The sequence below is a fragment of the Oryctolagus cuniculus genome, chromosome 19 (assembly GCF_051225735.1).
Source record: "Oryctolagus cuniculus isolate XC-2025 breed Fujian yellow rabbit chromosome 19, ASM5122573v1, whole genome shotgun sequence".
Taxonomy (NCBI): domain Eukaryota; kingdom Metazoa; phylum Chordata; class Mammalia; order Lagomorpha; family Leporidae; genus Oryctolagus; species Oryctolagus cuniculus.
Genome location: NC_142885.1, coordinates 62850183 through 62871324, shown reverse-complemented (window position 1 = coordinate 62871324; position 21142 = coordinate 62850183). Strand labels below are relative to the sequence as shown.

The 21142-nt window shown below is 55.6% G+C and overlaps 1 protein-coding gene across 6 annotated transcripts in view; it reads left to right on the top strand.

The window, feature by feature from the left end:
- CLEC16A (C-type lectin domain containing 16A) overlaps nucleotides 1-21142 on the top strand; it is a 207076-nt gene that overhangs the window by 174449 nt on the left and 11485 nt on the right. For 2 of the 6 annotated variants that reach the window (XM_089320724.1, XM_051847434.3), the window contains one exon: nucleotides 12978-13122. The exons of the other annotated variants lie outside the window; for them this stretch is intronic. In XM_089320724.1, coding sequence (XP_089176850.1) covers nucleotides 12978-12991 — 14 coding nt within the window. In that variant the 3' untranslated portion in view covers nucleotides 12992-13122. Of the gene's footprint in view, nucleotides 1-12977; nucleotides 13123-21142 lie in introns of those variants that run through there. 6 annotated transcript variants of the gene reach the window in all.

Sequence of the window (21142 nt, the reverse complement as noted above, 5' to 3'; positions counted from 1 at the left end):
CTCCGTCTGGCACTGCAATACGGACTAAGCTGTTCCGTAACCCTCTACGCCATGAACTCTTTGAAGACCTTTGTATGGATGGATCTCAAAATCCTTTCACAGCAAACTCAGCTGATTTTTTCATTTCATTTTCCAACACCTTTCGGGAGTACCGTAATACACTCATTCTCCAGTTGGTTTCCTAAGGTCAGGCTGGTTAAGCAGCTTCCCTGGAGTTGCACAGCCAGTACGTAGCCAAGCTGGTGTCTTGTCCCAGCTCTTCTTTACCCAGCCTCCCTTGCTGTGTCCTCATCTTTCCCTGTCATTCCCTACCCCATGTTGTCCCTAGTGTGGCTCAGAGGCCTGCCAGAGAGCAAAACCGCACAGCTCTCCAGCCCCTTGGAGGAGAACTGCTTCTGTTACTGACTTGGAATCCGCAGACAGCTGGAAACCCACAGCCACGCCTTGAGAGTGGTCCTGTCCCTGGCACTGGGCACTTTGTCATCAAACCACTTGCCTGGTGGCCTCCAGCCTGCATCATGTGCTAAGTAAGCTACACTATCCCGGAGGAGCTGGAGGAGGGACACATCACCCAGCTCCAGGAGCTCTCTGTGGCCTCAGGCTGGATGCTGGCCTCGTTGTCCTGTTGCCAGGAATGATGAGGCTCAGTTTAGCATGGCCTAGGGTCAGCTCCTAGCTCCTGTCCCTTCTCCCTCCTGTACCTCCATGGCTCCACCAGCTACCTGTTTGGGAAGGCAGCCAACTAGAAGGCCACAGCTACAAAGGAGTCAGTTGTCCTGCAGCTGTCCTTCAACCCCGAGAGGCCACAGTCCACCTTGATGGTGCCCAGCTACCCAGAGGCATAGCTTTTTGGGAAGCATGGAGTCCCAGCACTGGCAGAAGCTTCCCCAGCTGGAGGCCCTGAACTGGGTCTATGTACACCTGTGGAAAGCTATCCAGGCCCAGCCCAGTTAAACCAGAATGTAAGAGGACCGCTGGTGTCTGTGACGCCCACCAGGGCAGTTCCATGTCCATTCCAGCCGAGAACTGGATAGAGATGGAAGGGTCTCGCTGAGTTTCATGTTGGTGAGTTTGGGTCAACTGCTGTGCCCTTGGGTCCCGTTCCTTCCTGAGGATGTATTGTGGACAGTCTGGCGTGGTGCACCATGTGATTGACGTTCCTTCTCCCGTGGAGCTGATGTGTCCTTGTGCCCGCTTGCTCTGTAGCCTGGGGATGAATGGACAGTTCGAAGGCCTGGGGCATCCCTGCTGGAGGAGGGCGTGTCTGGTGGAAGAGGTTCTGGGTGTGAGAGTAGAATAGGTTCAGTGCACGGAGTGCCAGTTCCTCAAAGCTTGTCACACTGGCAGCAGACTCACCACGGGCAGGGCTCCGCACCATGCTCTTCTCCAAAAACGAGGGAGTGCAGTGTCCTGGAAGGCCCTGCTCCCAAGGCTTCCCGGCATCCTTGGGAAGTGCCGCTGAACTATGCGCAGCATGATCTGATCTGCACTGTGAAGGTGCAGCCCGGACAGGGCAGGGGCCTCCAGAAAGAGGTGTTCAAGAATGTCCTGGGTGAGGCCTGGCACATCCTGGCAGGCGGCCTGAGCAGGATTTGAAAACCATGTGCACACCTGGGGACCACAAGCAGCAGAGGGGTGGGAAACAGAGCAGCGGGAGCTGAAGCCACGCAGCAGTGGGCTCCTGTGCCAGCCGAACCATCGTGGGCTTCACCAGGGGACCCAAGGGGCTTCAAGCAGAGCACCAAAGGCCCTACTCTGAAAAGAACAAACAAAAAACACTTGCAGATCTTGGAGCAGTAAAACAGGTGCTCACAGGGGCCGGCCCCAGGCTGGGCTGCCCAGGGGACCTAATGACCCACGCTGAGCTAGAAGGAAGGGATGGCTGAGAAACCTTGAGAACAGCTGGGGCTCAAGCCTACTCGTCTGGGCCAAGGCCAAGGCTGGGCATTATCCTTGACCTCTGTTGTTCTGCATGTCCAGTGCCACCCTACACCTATGGGCTCTACCTGGGAAGTGCAGAAGGAAGCCAGAACCATTCACCACCACACCTGTCTCCTGGGTTAGGGCCTAGCTAACTTTTTCTTTTCTTTTTTAAGATTTATTTATTTATTTGAAAGGCAGAGTTACAGAGAGAGAGGTCTTCCACCCACTGGTTCACTCCCCAGTTGGCCACAACGGCTGGAGCTGTGCCAATCTGAAACCAGGAGCCAGGAGCTTCTTCCGGGTCTCCCACGTGGGTGCAGGGGCCCAAGGACTTGGGCCATCTTCTACTGCTCTCCCAATCCATAGCAGAGAGCTGTATGGGAAGTGGAACAGCCGGGACTGGAACCGGCACCCATATGGGATGCTGGCACTGCAGGCGGCAGCCTTGCCCGCTACCCCACAGTGCCGGCCCCTAACTTTTTCTTAAAGGGCCAGATAGTAAATATTTCAGGCTATTTTGGGACATAGGGTCTACATCTCAACAAGACTCTACCATTGCAGCCAGAAACAGCCACGAGCTGGGCTCCAGCACGTCTTCATTGACAAAAATGGGCAGATGCCACAGTGGGCTTCCAGGATGGTGTTTGCTGGCGCTTGGCCTTGGCCAGGTTTGGCTACTTCAGTGGCTTCAAAATCAGCCCGCTACTCTGACCTTGCCCTCTGGTCACCATAGCTAAGATGATCCCATTAAGGTGTAAGTCAGATAGTTATCTCCTGTGCCTATGCCACCAATGGCTCCTGTCTCACGTAGGTGGCCCAGGACCCACAGTCTGATCCCTGTGCTCCCTGTAAGACTGCCCTCACCTCCACGCTGTCCCCTGGCCCTCTCCAGGGCGGCCCCAGGAGCTTCCAGGCTGGCCTCGCTGTGCTGAGCACCCCTGCTGGGGGTCCGCATTAGCAACCTCTGCTTGGAATGCTCTCCCCAAGTACCTGCGTGGCTCTGTCCCCACCTACTGCATGTCAGTCCTCAGACTCCCCCCTCCACCTTCTCAGAGGGTCCTTCCTGCGGTCCTGGGTGACAACAGCCTGCCCCCACTCCTAGCTCTCCAGACACCCACATGCTCAACCCTATTCATAAGCGCACACCCCATCCCAAATTCTGTCTCTTCCTCATCCTCTCTCCCCACTACCCGATCCTGTCCTATCCTGTGACTGAATTGTAACCCTCAGGAAGTCCCAGCTCCTGGGCTGTCCCAGGCCTGTTGGTGGTGATAGGAACGCAGTGAATGGTAGACAGGGGGTGGGGTGGGTATGTGGGTGGATGGATGGAGCCAGCAAACCTTTAATACCCCCTTCTACAAGGAATCTTCAAAACGTTCGTGAAAATGCTTATCATGAGAAACCATATGTGGCTTTCAAAATTTTTAGACCAAAATAAAGCTTTTCTGCTTCATTTTTCCATGAACTTTTTGAATTACCCTCATGTGTGACAGACATTTTCACTGCGGACTCAGAGGTGAGCCAAAGAGATCAGTCCTTTCAGAGGCCCCAGGCACGGGGCACCAGAGACAGCTGCCCACCGTGATCAGTGCCCTGCAGCTGGGGGAGCGCTGGGAAAGGACACGGACCTGGATTGGGGTCCAGGAAGGCTTCTCCGAGCAAGGGAGGGTGAGCTGGAGGAGGACGAACAGAGCTGAGTGGCTCTGTGCCCCAGATGGACGCCCCGGGATCGGAGAGCCCTAGCTGCTTTGGCCCAAGGGCTTCCCAGACCTGCTTCTGTGGCACCTGCCACCCATCAGCCTTTGTCATGGGTTCCTGCCCTGACCAGATTAGCGGGGCCTGAGATCCCTTCTGTTGCTAACACCTCCTCCCGTTGTGGGCACAGGGCAGGTCTGGGGATGAATTCTGTTGGAAAAGAAGTTCCTTGGGCTTGGGCCTGATTTGAAGAATGAAGTCTTTTGTAGCCCAGGCAGGAGAATGAACCACAGAGTGTGAGGTGGAAGGCCTTTCTAAGGGCAGGTAACAGACCCGCTCTGCGGAGGGAGAGAGAGGCGGGCTGGGTGCAGTCCCCTGCCACAGGTTGTCAGCAAACCCCTTATGAGGGTGATGGAAATGTTTTTAAGACTGGAATGTGTCGAGAGCCACACAACTCTGGAAGCACAAAAACTCAGTGGCTTGTACCCTTTCAGTGGGTGCACTGCTGGGTATATGAAGTGCATCTCAATCAAACTGCGTATTTAAAAAACTACTATTCTAAACTAGCCAGCCCGTCACAGCGCTGCCATCAGACAGCACATAAAGACCACGCGATCTCATTTGTGTCCCACTTTTATCATAAAGTAGTCTGATTTGTGTAACATTTTCCTTAAACAAGTCCAAATGGGGGGAAAAAATTGGAACTCACGACACATTCCAGAATAATTTGGAAACCTTGATGCAGTCCAGACTCACCTGGCACCCTTCCTCTTCCCCCAAATTTGCCTTTTTTCCATCTCGTCTTGACTTTGACGAAAAAACTCTGTTCTTGCTGGTAAAATAGCCTCCTGTTCCCTTTTCTTTCCTGTAAATTATGAGGTAAGTTTGCATGTCTTACCTTTCCAGAAATCTGTTGATTGTGGTCTGACCTCAGAATTGTGACTTCTGGGAAAGCCAGCAGGTAGGAGACTCCCAGCCGTGAGCGCTTAGTGAGGTGGAGTACCTGCCTGTTGCCCTGGAAGTGACCAGCATGCCAGCGACACACCGTATGATCCCAGATGCTGCACAGTGTGTCCTGGAGGTAGTCGGGGCCAGCTGTGTCCCTCTCTGTGTGGGAGAAGGCTGTCGGAGGAGAAGGCGCACGGCCGGAGCTGGTACTGGAAGTTCACAGCAGCCGCTGGTGATGGCGCAGTTGCCGTACGTCAGCTGCCGTGCCGAGCACGGGCGTGTCCTCATAATGCTGTCTGGGTTAGGGATTAGTCCCGTGCTGGACCCAGGGAGACTGAGGCCCGAGGCTGCAGCCCCGGCAGCATCAAGGCTGGGGTTTGAACTCATGTCTGCTGTCACCAAAGCCAGCATCCCCTACCTGGAGGGCAGCCACGAAAGCACAGCCAGCGCGAGGGTCCGGGAGAAGGCGGCTGTCCTGCTGGGACAGGGCACGTGCCCCCAGCACAGGCCGAGAGGGGCCGCGCGGAAGCAGAGCTCCTGCCGTCCTGCTCAGAAGGCAGGATGTAGTTCTGTCCAAAGAAGCGCTCTCACAATTATTTATTAATTGTGAAAGGGAGAAAAAAAATAATAGGGTTTCCTGGAAAGGGGTAAAAGTTCAGCATGATAAACTCCCGAAAAGCAATCGAAGGGCAAGGAGGGAGAATAAAGGACAGAGAGACTTAGAGAGGATGAATCAAAGCGACGAGTGTGTTAGCAGAGGCCCAGGAAGGGGCCATATTTCATGGCGGCGGTGCAGGGCCGGCACTGCCAGGCTGTCAGAGTGTGGACGCCAAGGGTGGCAGGCCGGGGAGGCAGCAGGACGTGGCCTCGCGAGGTCACCCAGGCCCTGCGGACGAGCTGACGGTGACAGGAGTGGAGGGGCCAGTCAGCTGTTTCGCTGTTACTGCACGCCTGTTGCATTAATTTTTGTGCATTAATCTGTGAATGTTGGAAATTACGAGGGAAAACTGTAAAGCTACAGGGAGAAGAAAGCACTCACAATCCCACCAGTGTGGAAGAAAATACCATGAGCATTTCAGCTGGCTTTCCATCTGCGTCTTGCCTGTTGTTATTCTCTCATTTCCTTAAAAAAAAAAATTATACCTGGGGCCGGCGCTGTAGCGCACCAGGTTAATGCCCTGGCCTGAAGTGCAGGCATCCCATAAGGGCGCCAGTTCATGTCTCGACTGCTCCGCTTCCAGTCCAGATCGCTGCTTTGGCTTGGGATAGCAGTGGAAGATAACCCAATTCCTGGGGCACCTGCACCCATGTGGGAGACCCAGAAGAAGCTCCTGGCTCTGGATAGGCACAGCTCCGGTCGTTGCGGCCATCTGGGGAGTGAACCAGCAGATGGAAGACCTCTCTGTCTCTACCTCTCTCTGTAACTCTGTCTTTCAAATAAATAAAATAAATCTTTAAAAAAATGTATACCCGCCAGCGCTGCGGCTCACTAGACTAATCCTCCGCCTGCAGCGCCGGCACACCAGGTTCTAGTCCCAGTCAGGGCGCCGGATTCTGTCCTGGTTGCCCCTCTTCCAGGCCAGCTCTCTGCTGTGGCCAGGGAGTGCAGTGGAGGATGGCTCACGTCGCTGGGCCCTGCACCCCATGGGAGACCAGGATAAGTACCTGGCTCCTGCCTTCGGATCAGCGCGGTGCGCCAGCCACAGCACTCCGGCCACGGCGGCCATTGGTGGTGAACCAACGGCAAAGGAAGACCTTTCCCTCTGTCTCTCTCTCTCACTGTCCACTCTGCCTGTCAAAAAATTATATATATATATATATATATATATATATACCCAAGAAATATATGTTGATTTTTCATTTAAAAGTGAGGCTTGAATTCCTTTTGACTCTTCTTCTCCAATTGCCTCCCCTCCCCAGATACCCACAGTCAGGGCTGGCTGATTGCCTTCCAGAACCTTCTCTGTAGTTGTATCTCACGTGTGTGTGTGTGTGTGCAGCCAGTGCACAGTCCAGGGCCACAGCCTCTTCTCAGCAATTCTTTTTTTTTTTTTTTTAAGATTTATTTATTTTTATTTGAAAGAGTTACAGAGGGGCAGAGGCAGAGAAAAAGAGAGAGGTCTTCCATCTCCTGGTTCACTCTCCAGATGGCTGCAACTGCCAGAGCTGTGCCAATCCAAAGTCAGGAGCCAGGAGCTTCTTCTGGATCTCCCACAAGGGTGCAGGGGCCCGAGCATTTGGGCCATCTTCTATTGTTTTTTTCCAGGCCATAGCAGAGAGCTGGATCAGAAGTGGAGCAGCTAGGACTCAACCAGGTGCCCATATGGGATCCTGGCACTGCAGACGGCAGCCTTACCCGCTACACCACAGCGCCGGCCCCTCAGCAATTCTGAACTCGAGTTTTTCGTAGCTCACTTGTTGTCAGAAACCTTCACTGAACTATTTATGGGCTATTTTTCAGAGTTGTTCATACCAGTTATTGTCAGTATACATTTTTTCTCCAGAAATGTAATATTTTTGGGTTTAGCTGCTCAAGACCCAGCTGAAGATGTAACATAATATGTATCGTGTCTATAAGTGCAGCACATTGCTTTTCACTCCAGCATTTCTGCATTCCAGGACACAGCTCACTACAGGGGTTTAGGATAAGGAGTTACAGACCTGGAATTGTCTTATGGTTTGGACGGCTTTCTAAAATAACCTAAAGAGAATCATTATTGTACCCTGCTACAGCTTGCTTAGTGTTTGTTTTTGGCCAACCCTGTGTATCAGAGTCTGTCTTGTATTAGCACTTAGAGTCTGTGTCTTCCTTTTCATGGCTGTGTAGTATTCTGCAATGTGGAAACTTTGTTTCTCTGGCTGAGAGTTTAGGTCACCCTGGGCTTTCCCTGCCGGAACAGGTCTGCAGTGGGCATCCTCAGGTGTGCCTTCTGTGCACATGTGCAGCCCACGCAGTGAGCTGCTGGGTCACAAGGTTTTGTGTTTAACTCCATTGCCATTGTTATCAGAGCAGTTCCCCATGCTGTAGGCGGCCTCTTGCTAGACCTCATTTTTTTTTTTAATGTATCCATTTGAAAGAGTAACAGAGAGGGGGACACAGAGCTCTTCCATCCTCTGGTTCATTCCCTAAATGCCCACAATAGCTGGGGCTGGACCAAGCTGGACCCAGGAACTAGGAACTCTGTCGAGGTCTCCCATGTGGGTGGCAGTGACCCAAGTGTTTGGGCTGTCATCTGCGCCTTCCAGGTGCACTATCAGAGAGCAGGATCGGAAGCAGAGGAGGGACTTAATCCCAGGCACTCTGATACAGGATGCAGGCATTTCTAGCAATGGCCTAACCTGCTTTACCACAACACCTGCCCTCTCTCCCACCTCATTTTTAATGGCTGCCTACTTGTCGGTCATCTGGGTGTTTACTTCCAGAGGCAGCCGTGACGAAGGACCACAGCTGGGCCGGTTAAACAACAGAAACATGTTATCCTGCTCCGAAGGCCAGAAGTCCAAGACGTGGGTGTCAGCACGGTTGGCTCCCTGGGAGAGAAGTCTGACACAGGCCTCTCTGCTGGCCGTCTCGGGGGCTTCTTGGCTTGCACAGGCGTCACCCCGGGCTCCGCCTTCATCTCCACATGGTGTCCTTTCTCCTGCGTGCGGAGCTCTGTTTATGAGGCACGGTCAGACTGGATTAGGGCCCACCCTGATGACGTCATCTTAGCTCACACGCACCTGTAAAATGACCCCGTTTCCTAATCGGGTCCCACGCTGAGGGTTTGGCGCTTCAGCAAAAGGATGCGAGGGAAACCCAGTGCAACCCAGGCCCGTGGGCTTGGTCAGAATTCGCAGAGTCTGCTTGTACTGGCAAGGGAAGGTGTTGCTGCTTCCCCTTGGATCAGCCTGCGGTGCAGATCCGCACACAGAGGTCCGGCTCCGTGTTTCCGGTGAGCCTCTGAAAACAGTGTCGGGCAGAGCCGCCCGCGTGTGTGCCTGTGCACCTGCCAGCGTGGGCGCTGGCGTCTTTCCCAATTTCTCATTCCTGCCAAAAAGGCAGAGTGCACGGGTTAACAGCAAAATGGAAGCCATAGCTCAGGCTGTCTGTTTGGGGCATGTTCTCCGCAGCCACGCAGACGGATCAAGATCTCAGAAATACGGGGCCCTCCAGGCATCGGGCGTTAAATCAGGGAAATTTCACTCACAGGGCAGCCTGCCAAGCGCAACCGGGAGAGAGAAGGAAGTCTCTGATTTAGTTCAGTCGTCAAAGCCCCTGGCAGCCCACACCATCCCACTGCTGTGAAAGGCACTCAGACGAAGGGCGTGCGCCGCTGTGCGAGCCAAGGGCCTCCGGAGCCGCTGCACGGCCAGCCGACCTGGCCGCTCCGCAGGGTACACGCTGGGGGCTGCGGATGAACCAGGAGCTCAGGCCTCCAGAGCTCTGTTTGTGGGGACTTCCGAGAACCGGGCAGCAGGGAGCTCTGGGAGAAACAGAGGGTCCTGTGTGCGTGCTGAGCACGGGCGGGGCTGGGAGCGTGCGTGCTGCCTGCTAGGAAGCCACGTAGGCCGGCGGACACCTCACTCAGCAGGGCCGGGGCAGCGCAGCTCGCCAGCCCCACGCAGAGAGAGAGCAGGATGCAGGGAAGGATAAATTTAGCCCGCCTTGCAGGGCAGAGCATCGATCTCCGATGCCGTGCTGTCTCTGAGAGGAGGGTGGAAGCCTTGAGCTGGTCATCTGGGACAGTTTCACTCGCACAGATAAAAGTCCAGGAGAAAGGCGGGCTGTGACCAGCTCATCCCGCCGGCAGATCCCGGCTCGGCTCCTCTCCTCTCGGCGGGAGGCTGTGATGGGCCACCTGCCCCCTTGTTTGTCCCCGAGAGCAGGTGCTGCCGTGTTTTCTGGAAGGATTTAGCTTTCTCCTTGGGATGCCACACACTAATGTCCCGGAGGCATGACGTGGGCTCCGGCTGCAAGTTTGCTTGGCTGTTGGCCCAGGTGTCACGTGTCAGAACAGGTGTCCAGAAACCAGGCAGGGGCCATCTGCTAGCTACGGGTAGACTTCTTCCCGTCACATGCACACGGCGCCCTACGTGTTGCTGCTACATAGTCACAGCTGGGAGCCACCCCCGCCTCGCACAACAGACACTTGGCTGGGTGGTGCTCCCACAGCTGCGCTGCGCTGCGCTGCGCTGACAGCTCTGTCCTGCGGCCTCCGCGTGACACTGCTGCCGTGGCGGGAAGGGGAAGAAAGTGCAGCTGTCAATATTCGGGACACTCATCATCTGCATTCGGGCGCCAGGGGTCACTGAGAGGCTGAGACGCTTCCAGGAATTCACGGCTCTGAGAACGTGGGGCTGACCGTAAAGGATTTCCAGCGAGGGCATGAAGGGAAGAAACCCAAATCCGTGCTCCGCCCCCGCCCACGGGCCCCTGAGCGTTGTCCATTGTGTCTTGGATTCTTGGGAAGCAATGAAGTCAGTGCACACAGTGATGCAGGTCCGAGTTAATAATGAATGTGGAGGAGAGAGAAAGGGTGTTCAATATTTAAACATTTCGGAGCGCCGGGCTTGTTCTGCCAGGCACTGCCCTCCGCCTGCTTCCTGGATGGGCTCTGGGAGACGGAGCCTCCTTTCTCTAACCTGTCACTGGCATCGCCTTCTGGCAATTTCTACAGACGAGGGAACTGGCTGGCAGCCCCAAGGCTGCAGGACGCCTCCTCACTTTCTGTTGCCTTTCTCTAAGGAAGCAAGAGGTTGGCAGTGTGGGAATGTGGGTTTAATGACTCCTGGGGCATTTCCAAGGACTTGGTGAGCTCGAGGGTCCTGTCCCGAGTTGATGTGAGTTTCCCAGGTCTGCCTCTCTTGAAGCGATCTGACATTGTAATACACACGTCGTGCTCCGTTTCTCACCTCTAAAGCGCGGAAAAGGCTTAACAGGGACACATGCTGCTGTGTTTAAGAAATGTCTCTCCAGTTCACTTATTGGATACATCCCTTAAAAGCTGCCTGTGCTGCAGAATTCCGTGAATCAATTCCTCCTCCTTCTCGACACGCATTATATCAAAGGAAAAGTGTTTTTTGAGGGGAGGAAAAAACATTTGGCCCCAAGACATAATAAAATCATGCTTAAGGATGCAGCAAACTTTAAGTCTCTTAGTTAAAGGAAATCAATACTTTTATGATGAAATATTAATAATACTAAAAAAAAAGAAGTCAAAACTACAGATGCAGGGTAGCCAGGGTGATGTTAATGTTGAACACATTAGCTTAGCTTTTGCAATGAAGCGCAGAGAGAAAAGAGATCTGAGAAGCCCCCGCAGGTCCTGGGAGGTCCCTTTTCCGTGGGCTTTCTGAGCAGACCCACGCCCCTCAAGTGGCATGGCTGTTTCCCAGGCACCAGCTTCCAGAAACAAAGAGTGTCTAAGCTGGTGAGAGAGCACGCCCAGGTGTGCGCCTGCACGGCAGGACCAGGCGACATGGAGAATTAGAGCCCCTCGCTGGAGTCCACAGCTGGCTGTTCCCTGCCTTCCTCCTGGAACTGTGGCCGTGGGGGTCATGGGGACAGAGGTCTGCCCTGCGAGTGGACCCGTGTGGACCGAGGCGAGACAGCAGTGCTAACAGGCCCAGCCTCCCTGAACATTGTCCTTTGACACAGTTCCACCTACCGCGTTCAACTCGGCCTTGGAGAAGAACTGGCAGACGCGCCATCCTCGACCTTCAACGCGCCGTAACTTGAGATTCTGAGAGTCCAGGTGGAAACAGCAGGAGCTCCCCTTTCTCAGAGGCTGTGTGTTATCTAAGACCCTTAACTTAGTGCGTCACGGTGCTTTAGGAAAGCTGTCCGGTGTCCCAGTCTCTCAACCTGAGGAATAGGAGGAAGAACCTCGTCTTGCGTCGTGTTGCTTTCTCTCAAGAGCTGAGCCACTTCTGCCCTTAGCCCTGGGTTTAGAGACACTTGTACAGATGAAAACCTCCAGCTCGGGCCTCCCTGGGCCCAAGTCCTAGGCCCCATAAACTCCAGTTAAGTAGTGAAACCTTGGAGCAGCACCTGGACACGTAGGCCCTGTTGACCCAACTCCTCACAAGCCCTGTGCGATGTGGTGTCACCCCACCCTACATGAGAGAAAGGACAAGGGCTCTCGAGGTCAGCGGCCCCTCCCCCCAGTCACATACCCCTGGGGACGGCCAGGTCCCCGGCCCCCTTCCACCTCTGAGTCCTGCACCCCGGGTAGAAGCTGCAGGCCCAGCACCTGCCCTGCGGCTGACAGACGCCGCGCACACAGCATCTGTTGGCCGTGTCCCACGAATGCCAGGGCGGAAGCTGCAGAGCCCCGTCCACTCAGCACCCTCAGTTACGGGCCTTTGGAGCTTGCCCTGGGCTGATAGGCATCTCGGTCTGTGTGCGGCTCCACACACACTGCCTGATTGTATCTGCCCCGCGTAGCTTCAGACGGTGTCGTCTGTTCTCTCTGTAGAGGAGATGATGTGTGATAGAGCGTCGTCATCCGCGGGGCTGGCCCAGCCCCAGTCTGTTAGAACACACAGTGGAGCGCCTCAGTGACGTAAGAAGCTAACCGCCCCACCCTGCAAGCTGCCAGTCCTGGCGCGTGGCTCTCGGCCTCGCCTCTCGCATCAGCGGCACGTGCTTTTTGCCAGAGCAGCTTCCCTGGCCCCTTTTTCACACTGCCACCTCATGGAACAGGCAGGGCAGGGCGTAGGTGTCAGTGTGAGTGACACACCCTGTGCCTTCCCTCGTGGGACGAGAGGCCTCCTGGAAAGAGCTGGTCCTTGCCAGCCGGAAGCTCAGGGGGCTGGCCCGACTGCCCAGCCCAGCCGCTCCCCAGTTCCACTCCCTTGGGCTCTGAGCGCCGAGTAGTCAGGGGTCGCCGAGCCCCTGGCAGCGGTCTAACCTGCCTCCCTGTCGCTGCTTTCAGCCCTGTTTAGACGCTCGCTGGTGACCTTGCTAGTGCCCTGGCTGAGAGACTGTTGTGGAGCTCTTTGCTTGCTAATGTACAGACGGTAATGCCATCGGAGGAGGGCAGGGGCCGGGCGAGGCAGGGCCCAGTGCTTGGGAAGAAAGCCCAGGTCCTGGCAACCTTCACTTTTAAACAAATCTGACGCTAGGGTGTCCCAGCGCCAGAGATTCCCAGAGGTCCCGTGCCCTCCTGGCGCCAGCCATCCCTCTGGGTCCTGGAGGGGCGCCTGTGTCCAAGGCAGGAAAGTACTACCCGCACGGCTGCACGCATAAAGACCACGCAGCCCCCTGCTCCCACTCTGCACAGAGAAAGTGCCCCTTAGGTCTTGGATCTCTCCTGCTGGGGGCGGGTTCCACACCCGACAGTAGACAGGTTTCTAAGGGCACACTTAGCCCAGAAGTGCCATGGAGAGAAAGCAAGATACTGAAAACCATTTTTTCTTTCCTGCAGGTTTTCAAGTATAGTCCTTAAAATCCAAGAGGATTTATCCATGGATAAGGAGCTGTAGGCTAACCGATGCTGCACGCTCCCAGCTATTTTTGTATGTTGGACATGTTATCCCTTTAAAGCAATCAGCAATAAAAGTTTTTACGCATTTTGAGGTGCAGCCAGTCAGTGATGCAAACGGGTCGGTAAGGCTTAGGCTTGGTCGAGAGAAGCCTTAGAAACTCCTCTTCCCCAGGTGCCTGGTTTGCAGATCTGCCCCCCTGGGCTGGACAGGACATGGATTCTTCAGGGCCAGAGTGCAGGAAGAAAATAGGAGGACCACCACCCCTGAGGGGGTGTGGGTGTGGAGAGCCCTTCCATGGCCCCTAAGCCCAGGGTCTGAGAGGGAGACTGAGCGCACGGGTCTTTGGGCAAACACGCCCATCTTCCCTGTTCCCCGACAGCAGAGTCCCAGCAGTGAGTAGGCAGACCTGTGAACATGCTGGTAGGTTCTAGGGTGATTCTGGGTGAGAATCCGGGCCTCCCAAGCACCACCGTGGGTGCACCATTGTTGGACTTGAATCTGAACGCTGCTTCCTCCTCAGTGCCCCCAACACGTGCTCTCTGAACGGTTGTGGGTGACGTGGCCCCTGCATGCCATCATCCTAAGGTCACCTTTCCTGCGCGGCCCCCACTCACTGGCTGCCAGCACCTGCATCTGGCCCAGGGTGGCTGCAGAGCCGCCCCCTGAATCGGGTGCACCGACGGGAAGCTGCCTCCCTGTCGATCGTACCAGCCGGCTGAAGTCTCAGAGCCAGTCCCATCCTCGCCCCTCCTCTGTGGCCCGCGGGACCCGGCAGATAGCACCGGGAGGTGAAAGGGCAGAGCCGGCGAAGGAGCCAGCGAGGGAGAAATCAGGCCACGGCCGCACTTGCTGTCTTCAGTTTGTGCGCGAGGTCGCGAGGCCAATTGATTTTTTACTGTTTCCCAGCATTGCTACGGGTGGTGAGAAAATATGAACACTGCATCGTCAGAAACCTGAGCTGCAGCCTCAGGGTGGACGTGCTAATGAAAGGCGAGCTCGGGGAACCGCACCCCGGGCCTCGTTCACTTGGACACGGAAAATGCACGCACCGGTTGCTTCTCCCTTGGCCTCGGCCGGTTTTGTTCTGTGCTTCCCCATCTGGAATAGGCATACGGAAACGTTGGGGCAGGCAGCTCTCCCCTCCAAACTGGAGAGTTTTGGCTGAGAGAAGTCTCTGAACACTGGACTTTCTTCTTTGAAGCACCCTCGTCTGAGGTTCACTTTAGTGGTGCACGCGAGGTTCTGAAACCACTGATGGCAGGGGTTTGGACAAGGCAGCCCCAGCGTGTGATCCCCTATCTCCCAGCGGAGGCTGGGAGACCCCCCATCTCAGCCCCGGACAGAAGTTCGGGGCCCACCCAGACGAGGTGTGATTGGTTTGGCTTTCCCAAGGTTGCCTGCTTCTGGTTTTTAAAGAAGGATGCCAGTTAAGACATCAGTACATTTTAAATGCCAGAGACGTTTCTGTAGATTTCAGACACCCAGCTTCTCGGGAAGACCTGGAAATGGTGGCGTCTGCGAGGCCTGTGTTGTCGGGCAGCAGCGGTCAGAAGCTCGCCCGCCCGCACCAGCTGCTTCCCCCCAGCCTCTGCCTGTCCCCGTCGCCTCACTGGGCCAGACTGATGAGCCTGCCCTTGCCCTTGTCTTCCTGGTAGAACTGTCCACCCGGAGCCCACGTCTGTGTCAAGTGAGGGAAAACAGGCGACTGCAGAGACCGCTGACCCCGTAGCACTTTCTCAGCAGTCGCATTTTCCGGGGGCTTTCTGAAAAGCTCTTGTATGCATGGGTTTCAAAAATTTGTTTGAAGAGTTGTATTTATTTATTTAAAAGGCAGAGTTACAGAGAGAGAGAGAGAGAGAGAAATCTTCCATCTGCTGGAAATGGCCACACCGGCCAGGGCTGGGCCACACTGAAGCCAGGAGCCTGGAACTCCATCCTGGTCTCCCACGTGGGTGGCAGGGGCCCAAAGACTTGAACCATCACCCACTGCCTTCCCAGGAGCATTAGCAGGAAGCTGGATTGGAAGTGGGGCAGCTGGGACTCAAACTAGCACCCATATGGGATGCCAGGGTCACAGGCGGTGGCCTAACCCACTGCACCACTGTGCCGTCCCCTCAAAATTTTTTGGCACCAAAATGAAATTATCTTTTCATTGCATCCCTCAAAGGCTTTTGGAAATACCCTTCCACTTGCATCCCCTCCCCGTGTGCTACGTTCCCCCGCCGTTGCCATACCTGTGGTTTTCAGACCCAGGAGCCCCACGGGTGTCTGGAAAAAGAGGCGCCCTCCTTGAGGAGGAAGGCTCCGTGCCAGCCGAGCAGTCCCATCTTCGTCTTGTGTGCAAAGGGCTTTTGTGTTGTTTAGATAAAAGCCTGCGAGAGGGGCCAGCACTGTGACACAGCAGGTAAAGCCACCGCCTACAGTGCTGGCATCCTGTATGGGTGCCGGTTCGAGTCCTGGATGCTCCACTTCCAACCCAGCTCTCTGCTATGGCCTGGAAAAGCAGTAGAAGATGGCCCAAGTCCTTGGGCCCGTGCACCCATGTGGGAGACCCGGAGGAGTCTCCTGATTCCTGGCTTCGGATCAGCGCAGCTCCGGCCATTGCTGCCAACTGGGGGGTGAACCAGCAGACAGAAGACCTTTCTCTCTGCCTCTGCCTCTCTCTAACTCTTCCAAATAAATACATAAATCTTTAAAAAAAAAAAAAAAAAAAACTGCAAGGGGGGCTGCCTGGGGTTAGCTTTGCCCAGGGCGGCCGCGAGTCCCGTCAGGCAGCTGTTTCTTCCGTGAAACTGTGTTTGAGGCCTGCCCCAGGGCTTAGTGGGCCAGTGTGTCAGGAGGGCAAGGCCACCGGGGGTAACTGTCCCCAAGGTCTTGGCTCCGGGAAGCTCGGAGCTAGATGGCAACATGACCTTCCCAGAGCTGGACACCGTCCTGTGGGCACTTTGTCTCCCCGTCCACCTTTAGTCCCAGCTCTCATCATCTGGTTTCCGTTTTAGTGGCTCTCGGGTTAGCGTCCGCGGGTTGGGTTCTGAGCTCTCAGCCATCTCACAGGCCTCCTGGAAGCAGACGAGAGGTGCGCGTGCCCATGGGGGTGAGGCAGAGGCAGGGGCAAGGTCGTGGCCGTTGGAGTGGAGGATCTGTGTGTGGGCCCTGGGCCAGCTCTGCGTGCTCCGAGAATTCCCCTGCGCTCAGCTGGCTTTCTGACTTCCTGGCCTGAAACATGCCACTGGGGTCTGGCAGCCGCTCACCTCCTCTGGGTAGTTCCAGTGAAACAGAGGACGCCCACTCTTAGCAGGGGTGTCTGGGGCCTCCTTGCTCACCTGGAGATAGGGAACTGTGGGCTCAAGCCCCCCCCCCCCCAGTTTTCCCATCAGCCCATACCACGCCCCTCCCCCCGGCTAGTTTCTGTTGGTTCCCCTCTTTCCAGGTCCTGGCCTTCTCGAAATATCCTTGTAGCCTGGGTTGGGCCCAGACAGAAACTCAGCTTGGCTGGTTTCCCTCAGAAAGCTTGCCTGTAGCACCCAGGAAGGAGTTGAAAGAGTGTTTCTTAGAGAGCTGGGAGGCCACAGGAGGTCACCTCCGGTCTCACTTACCCCATTCCCTCTTTGTCTTTACCTCTGTGTCCAGATTCCTCCAGCAGGCCCAGACCAGCCGTACCTGCACCGGAAGCCCTGGTGGTCCCCAGTCCTTGTCCCTCGGGCACTCAGCTCGCCTCCCTGCGCTCACAAAGCCTTTTTTCAACCGTATCAGTTAAGAGTGGGTTCCTGTCCCTTGAAATAAAAGGAACCTGAGTGTAGGTGGTCAGGGACTACACAGAGGTGTCAAGGGCCCAAGCTCCTTCCTGCCCACTGCTCTGCCTTCTCTAATGTGATTCGTCCTCTTGGTCCAAGATGGCTACGGGTTTCCAGCCATCACATCCATAATTTAGGAAGCAGAATGGAGGAGGATGTACCCCCCACCCTTCTTGTAAAGAACCTTCTTGGCTGTGGCCAGCACTGTGGCATTGTGGGTGAAGCCACTACCTTCAGTGCTGGCGTCCCATATGGGTGCTGGTTTGAGTCTTAGCTGCTCCACTTCTTTATTTATTTATTTATTTATTTATTTTTTTGACAGGCAGAGTGGACAGTGAGAGAGAGAGAGATGGAGAGAAAGGTCTTCCTTTGCCGTTGGTTCATCCTCCAATGGCCGCCGCGGCCGGCGCATTGCGCTGATCCAAAGCCAGGAGCCAGGTGCTTCTCCTGGTCTCCCATGTGGGTGCAGGGCCCAAGCACTTGGGCCATCCTCCACTGCACTCCCTGGCCACAGCAGAGAGCTGGCCTGGAAGAGGGGCAACCGGGACAGAATCCGGCGCCCCGACTGGGACTAGAACCCGGTGTGTAGGCGCCGCTAGACAGAGGATTAGCCTAGTGAACCACAGCGCCGGCCTCTGCTCCACTTCTGATCCAGCTCTCTGCTATGGCCTGGGAAGGCAGTGGAAGATGGTCCAAGTGCTTGAGCCCCTGCACCCATGTGGGAGACCCGAAGGAAGCTCCTGGCTCCTCGCTTCCAATCGGCCCAGCTCCTACCATTGTGATCATTGGGGAGTGAGCCAGCGAATGGATGACCTCTCTCTTTCTCTCTCTCTCTGCCTCTCTGCCTCTGCATCTCTGTAGCTCTGCCATTCAAATAAATAAAAATATAAATCTTAAAAAAAGAACCTTGGCTGGCGCCGTGGCTCACTAGGCTAATCCTCTGCCTTGCGGCACAGGCACACCCGGTTCTAGTCCCGGTTGGGGCACCAGATTCTGTCCCGGTTGCCCCTCTTCCAGGCCAGCTCTCTGCTGTGGCCCGGGAGTGCAGTGGAGGATGGCCCGAGTACTTGGGCCCTGCACCCCATGGGAGACCAGGATAAGTACCTGGCTCCTGCCATCAGATTAGCGTGGTGCACCGGCCGCAACGCACCGGCCATGGTGGCCATTGGAGGGTGAACCAACGGCAAAGGAAGACCTTTCTGTCTCTCTCTCTCACTGTCCACTCTGCCTGTCAAAAAAAAAAAAAAAAAAAAAAAAAAAAAAAAAAAAAAAAAAAAAAAAACCTTCTTGGAAATCCCACAGCTGCTTCCCTTTCTAGTCTTTGGCCACAACCTGGTCCCATGGCCATGCTCAGCTGCCAGCGGCTGTGACTGTGGCTCGGGGGGAGGGGGGAGTGCTATTGGGAGATAGCCAGCAAGGCCAGGGACGCTGTCCCCACGCCGTCTCAACCCAGAGGCTCCCCGACACTCGCTGTGAGAAGAGTAGCAGGCCTTGGACGGAGAACAGCGGCAGCTTTGCAGTCGGGTTCCTGAGGCCTCGCTTGGGCACAGCTGACAGGACCCCAGCACTGGCTACAGGCCAGCAGAGGACAGCACGGTGCACCCCTCTGATACCAGAACTCCTGCCCAAGCCGGCCCTGAGCCACGAGAGCCCTGGAGGCTGGGAAGGGATGTGTGCGGACCCAGCAGAGGCACAGGGAGCTCCCAGCAGAGCAGAGGGCAGGCGGGTCCTGTCTGCACGCCGGCCTGGCAGCTGGGGGCAGGTGGCCGTGTTTCCATCATTCCCCCCACCCGCCCAAGGATTCTGGGGCTTGAGAAGGGATCTGGGTCATAAGGTCTCTGAGGGCTAGAACGGCCCTGGGTTCTGTGGATTTGACCAAGAATCTCAGGATGGAAAGCTGAGACAACCAACTGAAAATGCAAACGAGGCCAAGCCAGTCGACTTAGGAGGGCACCTCCCCAAGCCTCTGTGTGCGGGTGGTGCTCAGTGAGGCCAGATCTCTTCTTATAAGCACTTGGCTTCTGCCTTCAGATCAGCGTGGTGCGCCGGCTGTAGCGCGCCGGCCGCGGCGGCCATTGGAGGGTGAACCAGCGGCAAAGGAAGACCTTTCTCTCTGTCTCTCTCTCTCACTGTCCACTCTGCCTGTCAAAAAAAAAAAAAATATTCATTTATTCTCTCTTTCATTCATTTATTTGAAAAGCAAAAGTAACAGCGAGAGAGCTTGCATCTACTGGTTCACTCCCAAATGCCCACAGCAGCCAGGGCTGGCCCCAGCTGGTGCCAGGAGCCAAGAGCTCCATCCAAGTCTCACATGTGAGTGGCAGGGTCCCAAGTGCTTGGGCCTTCATCTGCTGCTAATGCCTTGTGTTAGCCGGAAGCCAGATCAGAAGTGGAGCAGCCAGCAGTGGAACCAGTGCTCTGATATGCAGTGCAGGAATTGCAAGCAGCGCCTAACCCACTGTGCCACATTCCTGCCCCAGAACTTTGCATGTTTTTTATAAAAAAAAAAAAATGTATTTGAAAGGCAGAATTACAGAGAGAGGCAGAGAGAGACAGAGATCTTCCATCCACTGGTTTGCTCCCTAAGTGGTTGCAACAGCCGGGTCTGAGCCAGGCTAAAGCCAGGAGCCAGGAGCTTCTTCTGGGTCTTCCACAGGTCCCATGCAGGGACCCAAGCATTTGGGTCGTCTTCCACTGCTTTCCCAGACCATTAGAGGGGAGCTGGATCGGAAATGGAATAGCCGAGACTGAAACCAGTACCCGTATGGCATGCTGGTGCTGCGGCGGTGGCTTTACCCACGATGCCACAGTGCCAGCCTCCTAGATCTTTTCATTTCTGAAGAAGCAGCCAGAAACCCAAATCTGTAGGCCAAAGCCACCAGGGTGTAAATGGTCCCTACAGCAAATACAGACTTGATGTGAACAAAGCAAAACTCAGCTGCCGGCCCTGGGGCCCCATGGCAGGCTCATAGAACCCAGATCTGGCAGGGAAAGCTAAAAGCCCAGAGGCCCACAGGAGAGAGGGGGCTGATCCAAGCTCCCAAAGCCACAGTGTTGTGTTTGTTTGTTTTAAAGATTTATTTTATTTATTTGAAAGCGATTTATAAGAGAGAAGTAGAACCAGAGAGAGAGAAAGGTCATCCATCCACTGGTTCACTCCCCAAATGACCACAATGGCCAGAGATGTGCTGATCCAAAGCCAGGAGCTTCTCCCAGGTCTCTCACGCAGGTGCAGGGTCCCAAGGACTTGGGCCACCATCTTCTGCTGCTTTCCCAGGCCACAGCAGAGAGCTGGATAGGAAGAGGAGCAGCCAGGACTCGAACCAGTGCCCATATGGGATGCCGGTGCTTTAACCCGGCTGCACCACAGCACCGCTCCCCTTTGAATAGAGCTTGGACTCAAATCCGGTGTTCTGACTCCAAGTGCGGTACTCCTATCAGTGGGCCCAAAATAGAAGGCTGACCTTTGTGTGGTATTTTTGTGCTTGAAGAATGCCAGAGTTGTTCCTTAGTTCATCTCCGCAGAATAATGGGCAGAGCGCTGCCGGGGGCAGCAGGAAGACCCGGGGGCTCCTGGAAGGCAGGGGATGTGTTTCACCATCGGCACGGTCCACCCGCTTCGGAAGCGTCCTGCCGCGTCCTGTGGGGAGCTGATGGAGCAGAGGCCAGCACAGGTGGGGGTTGTGGCCATCAGGGCCTGGAGCTCCAGTCTGTGTTCCTCTCCCCAGCCTCCCTTTTTGTCCCTAGTTTAAAATAATCTTCCTAGCAGCGCCTTGGGAAACTCTGCCAGGCACAGAAAACACAAGTTCGGCTCAGCCGCACCACCTGGGTCTCACCGCTTCCGCGTCCCTGCCTCCAGTCTACAGGGGTGGGGGGCTGCCAATGCTTTGTAGAAAATGCGTATTAGGGAAAAAAACAGGCATGGTTTTCGAATTGGGGGAACCCAAAGAAGCTTGTCTTTGTAACTGCATTTCCATGAGCTGCTCCAGTTACCCTGGTGTTGCCCGTGCTCCGGGCCAGCGCCCGCCTTTGTCACTGCGGGGAGCACGCGGGCTGCGCCTTGTGTGCGCCCTGCTCCAGCCTGAATCCCTCCTCCCGGCCGCTGTGGTGGCTGCAGCGGCAGGCTGTGTCACGCGCGTCCGTCCGTTAGTGTCCATCCGCTCACGCCCGCCCAGTGCCCACAGGGCGCGTCGTCACTCCCTGTCCTCCCCCAGGCCTTCGAACATCCTTGTCACTCATCGTGTGGCTGCACTCGCGTGGCCCCCGCGGCACAGATCCCTGCATGCAGGGTGGGTCAGCTGGCAGGGAAT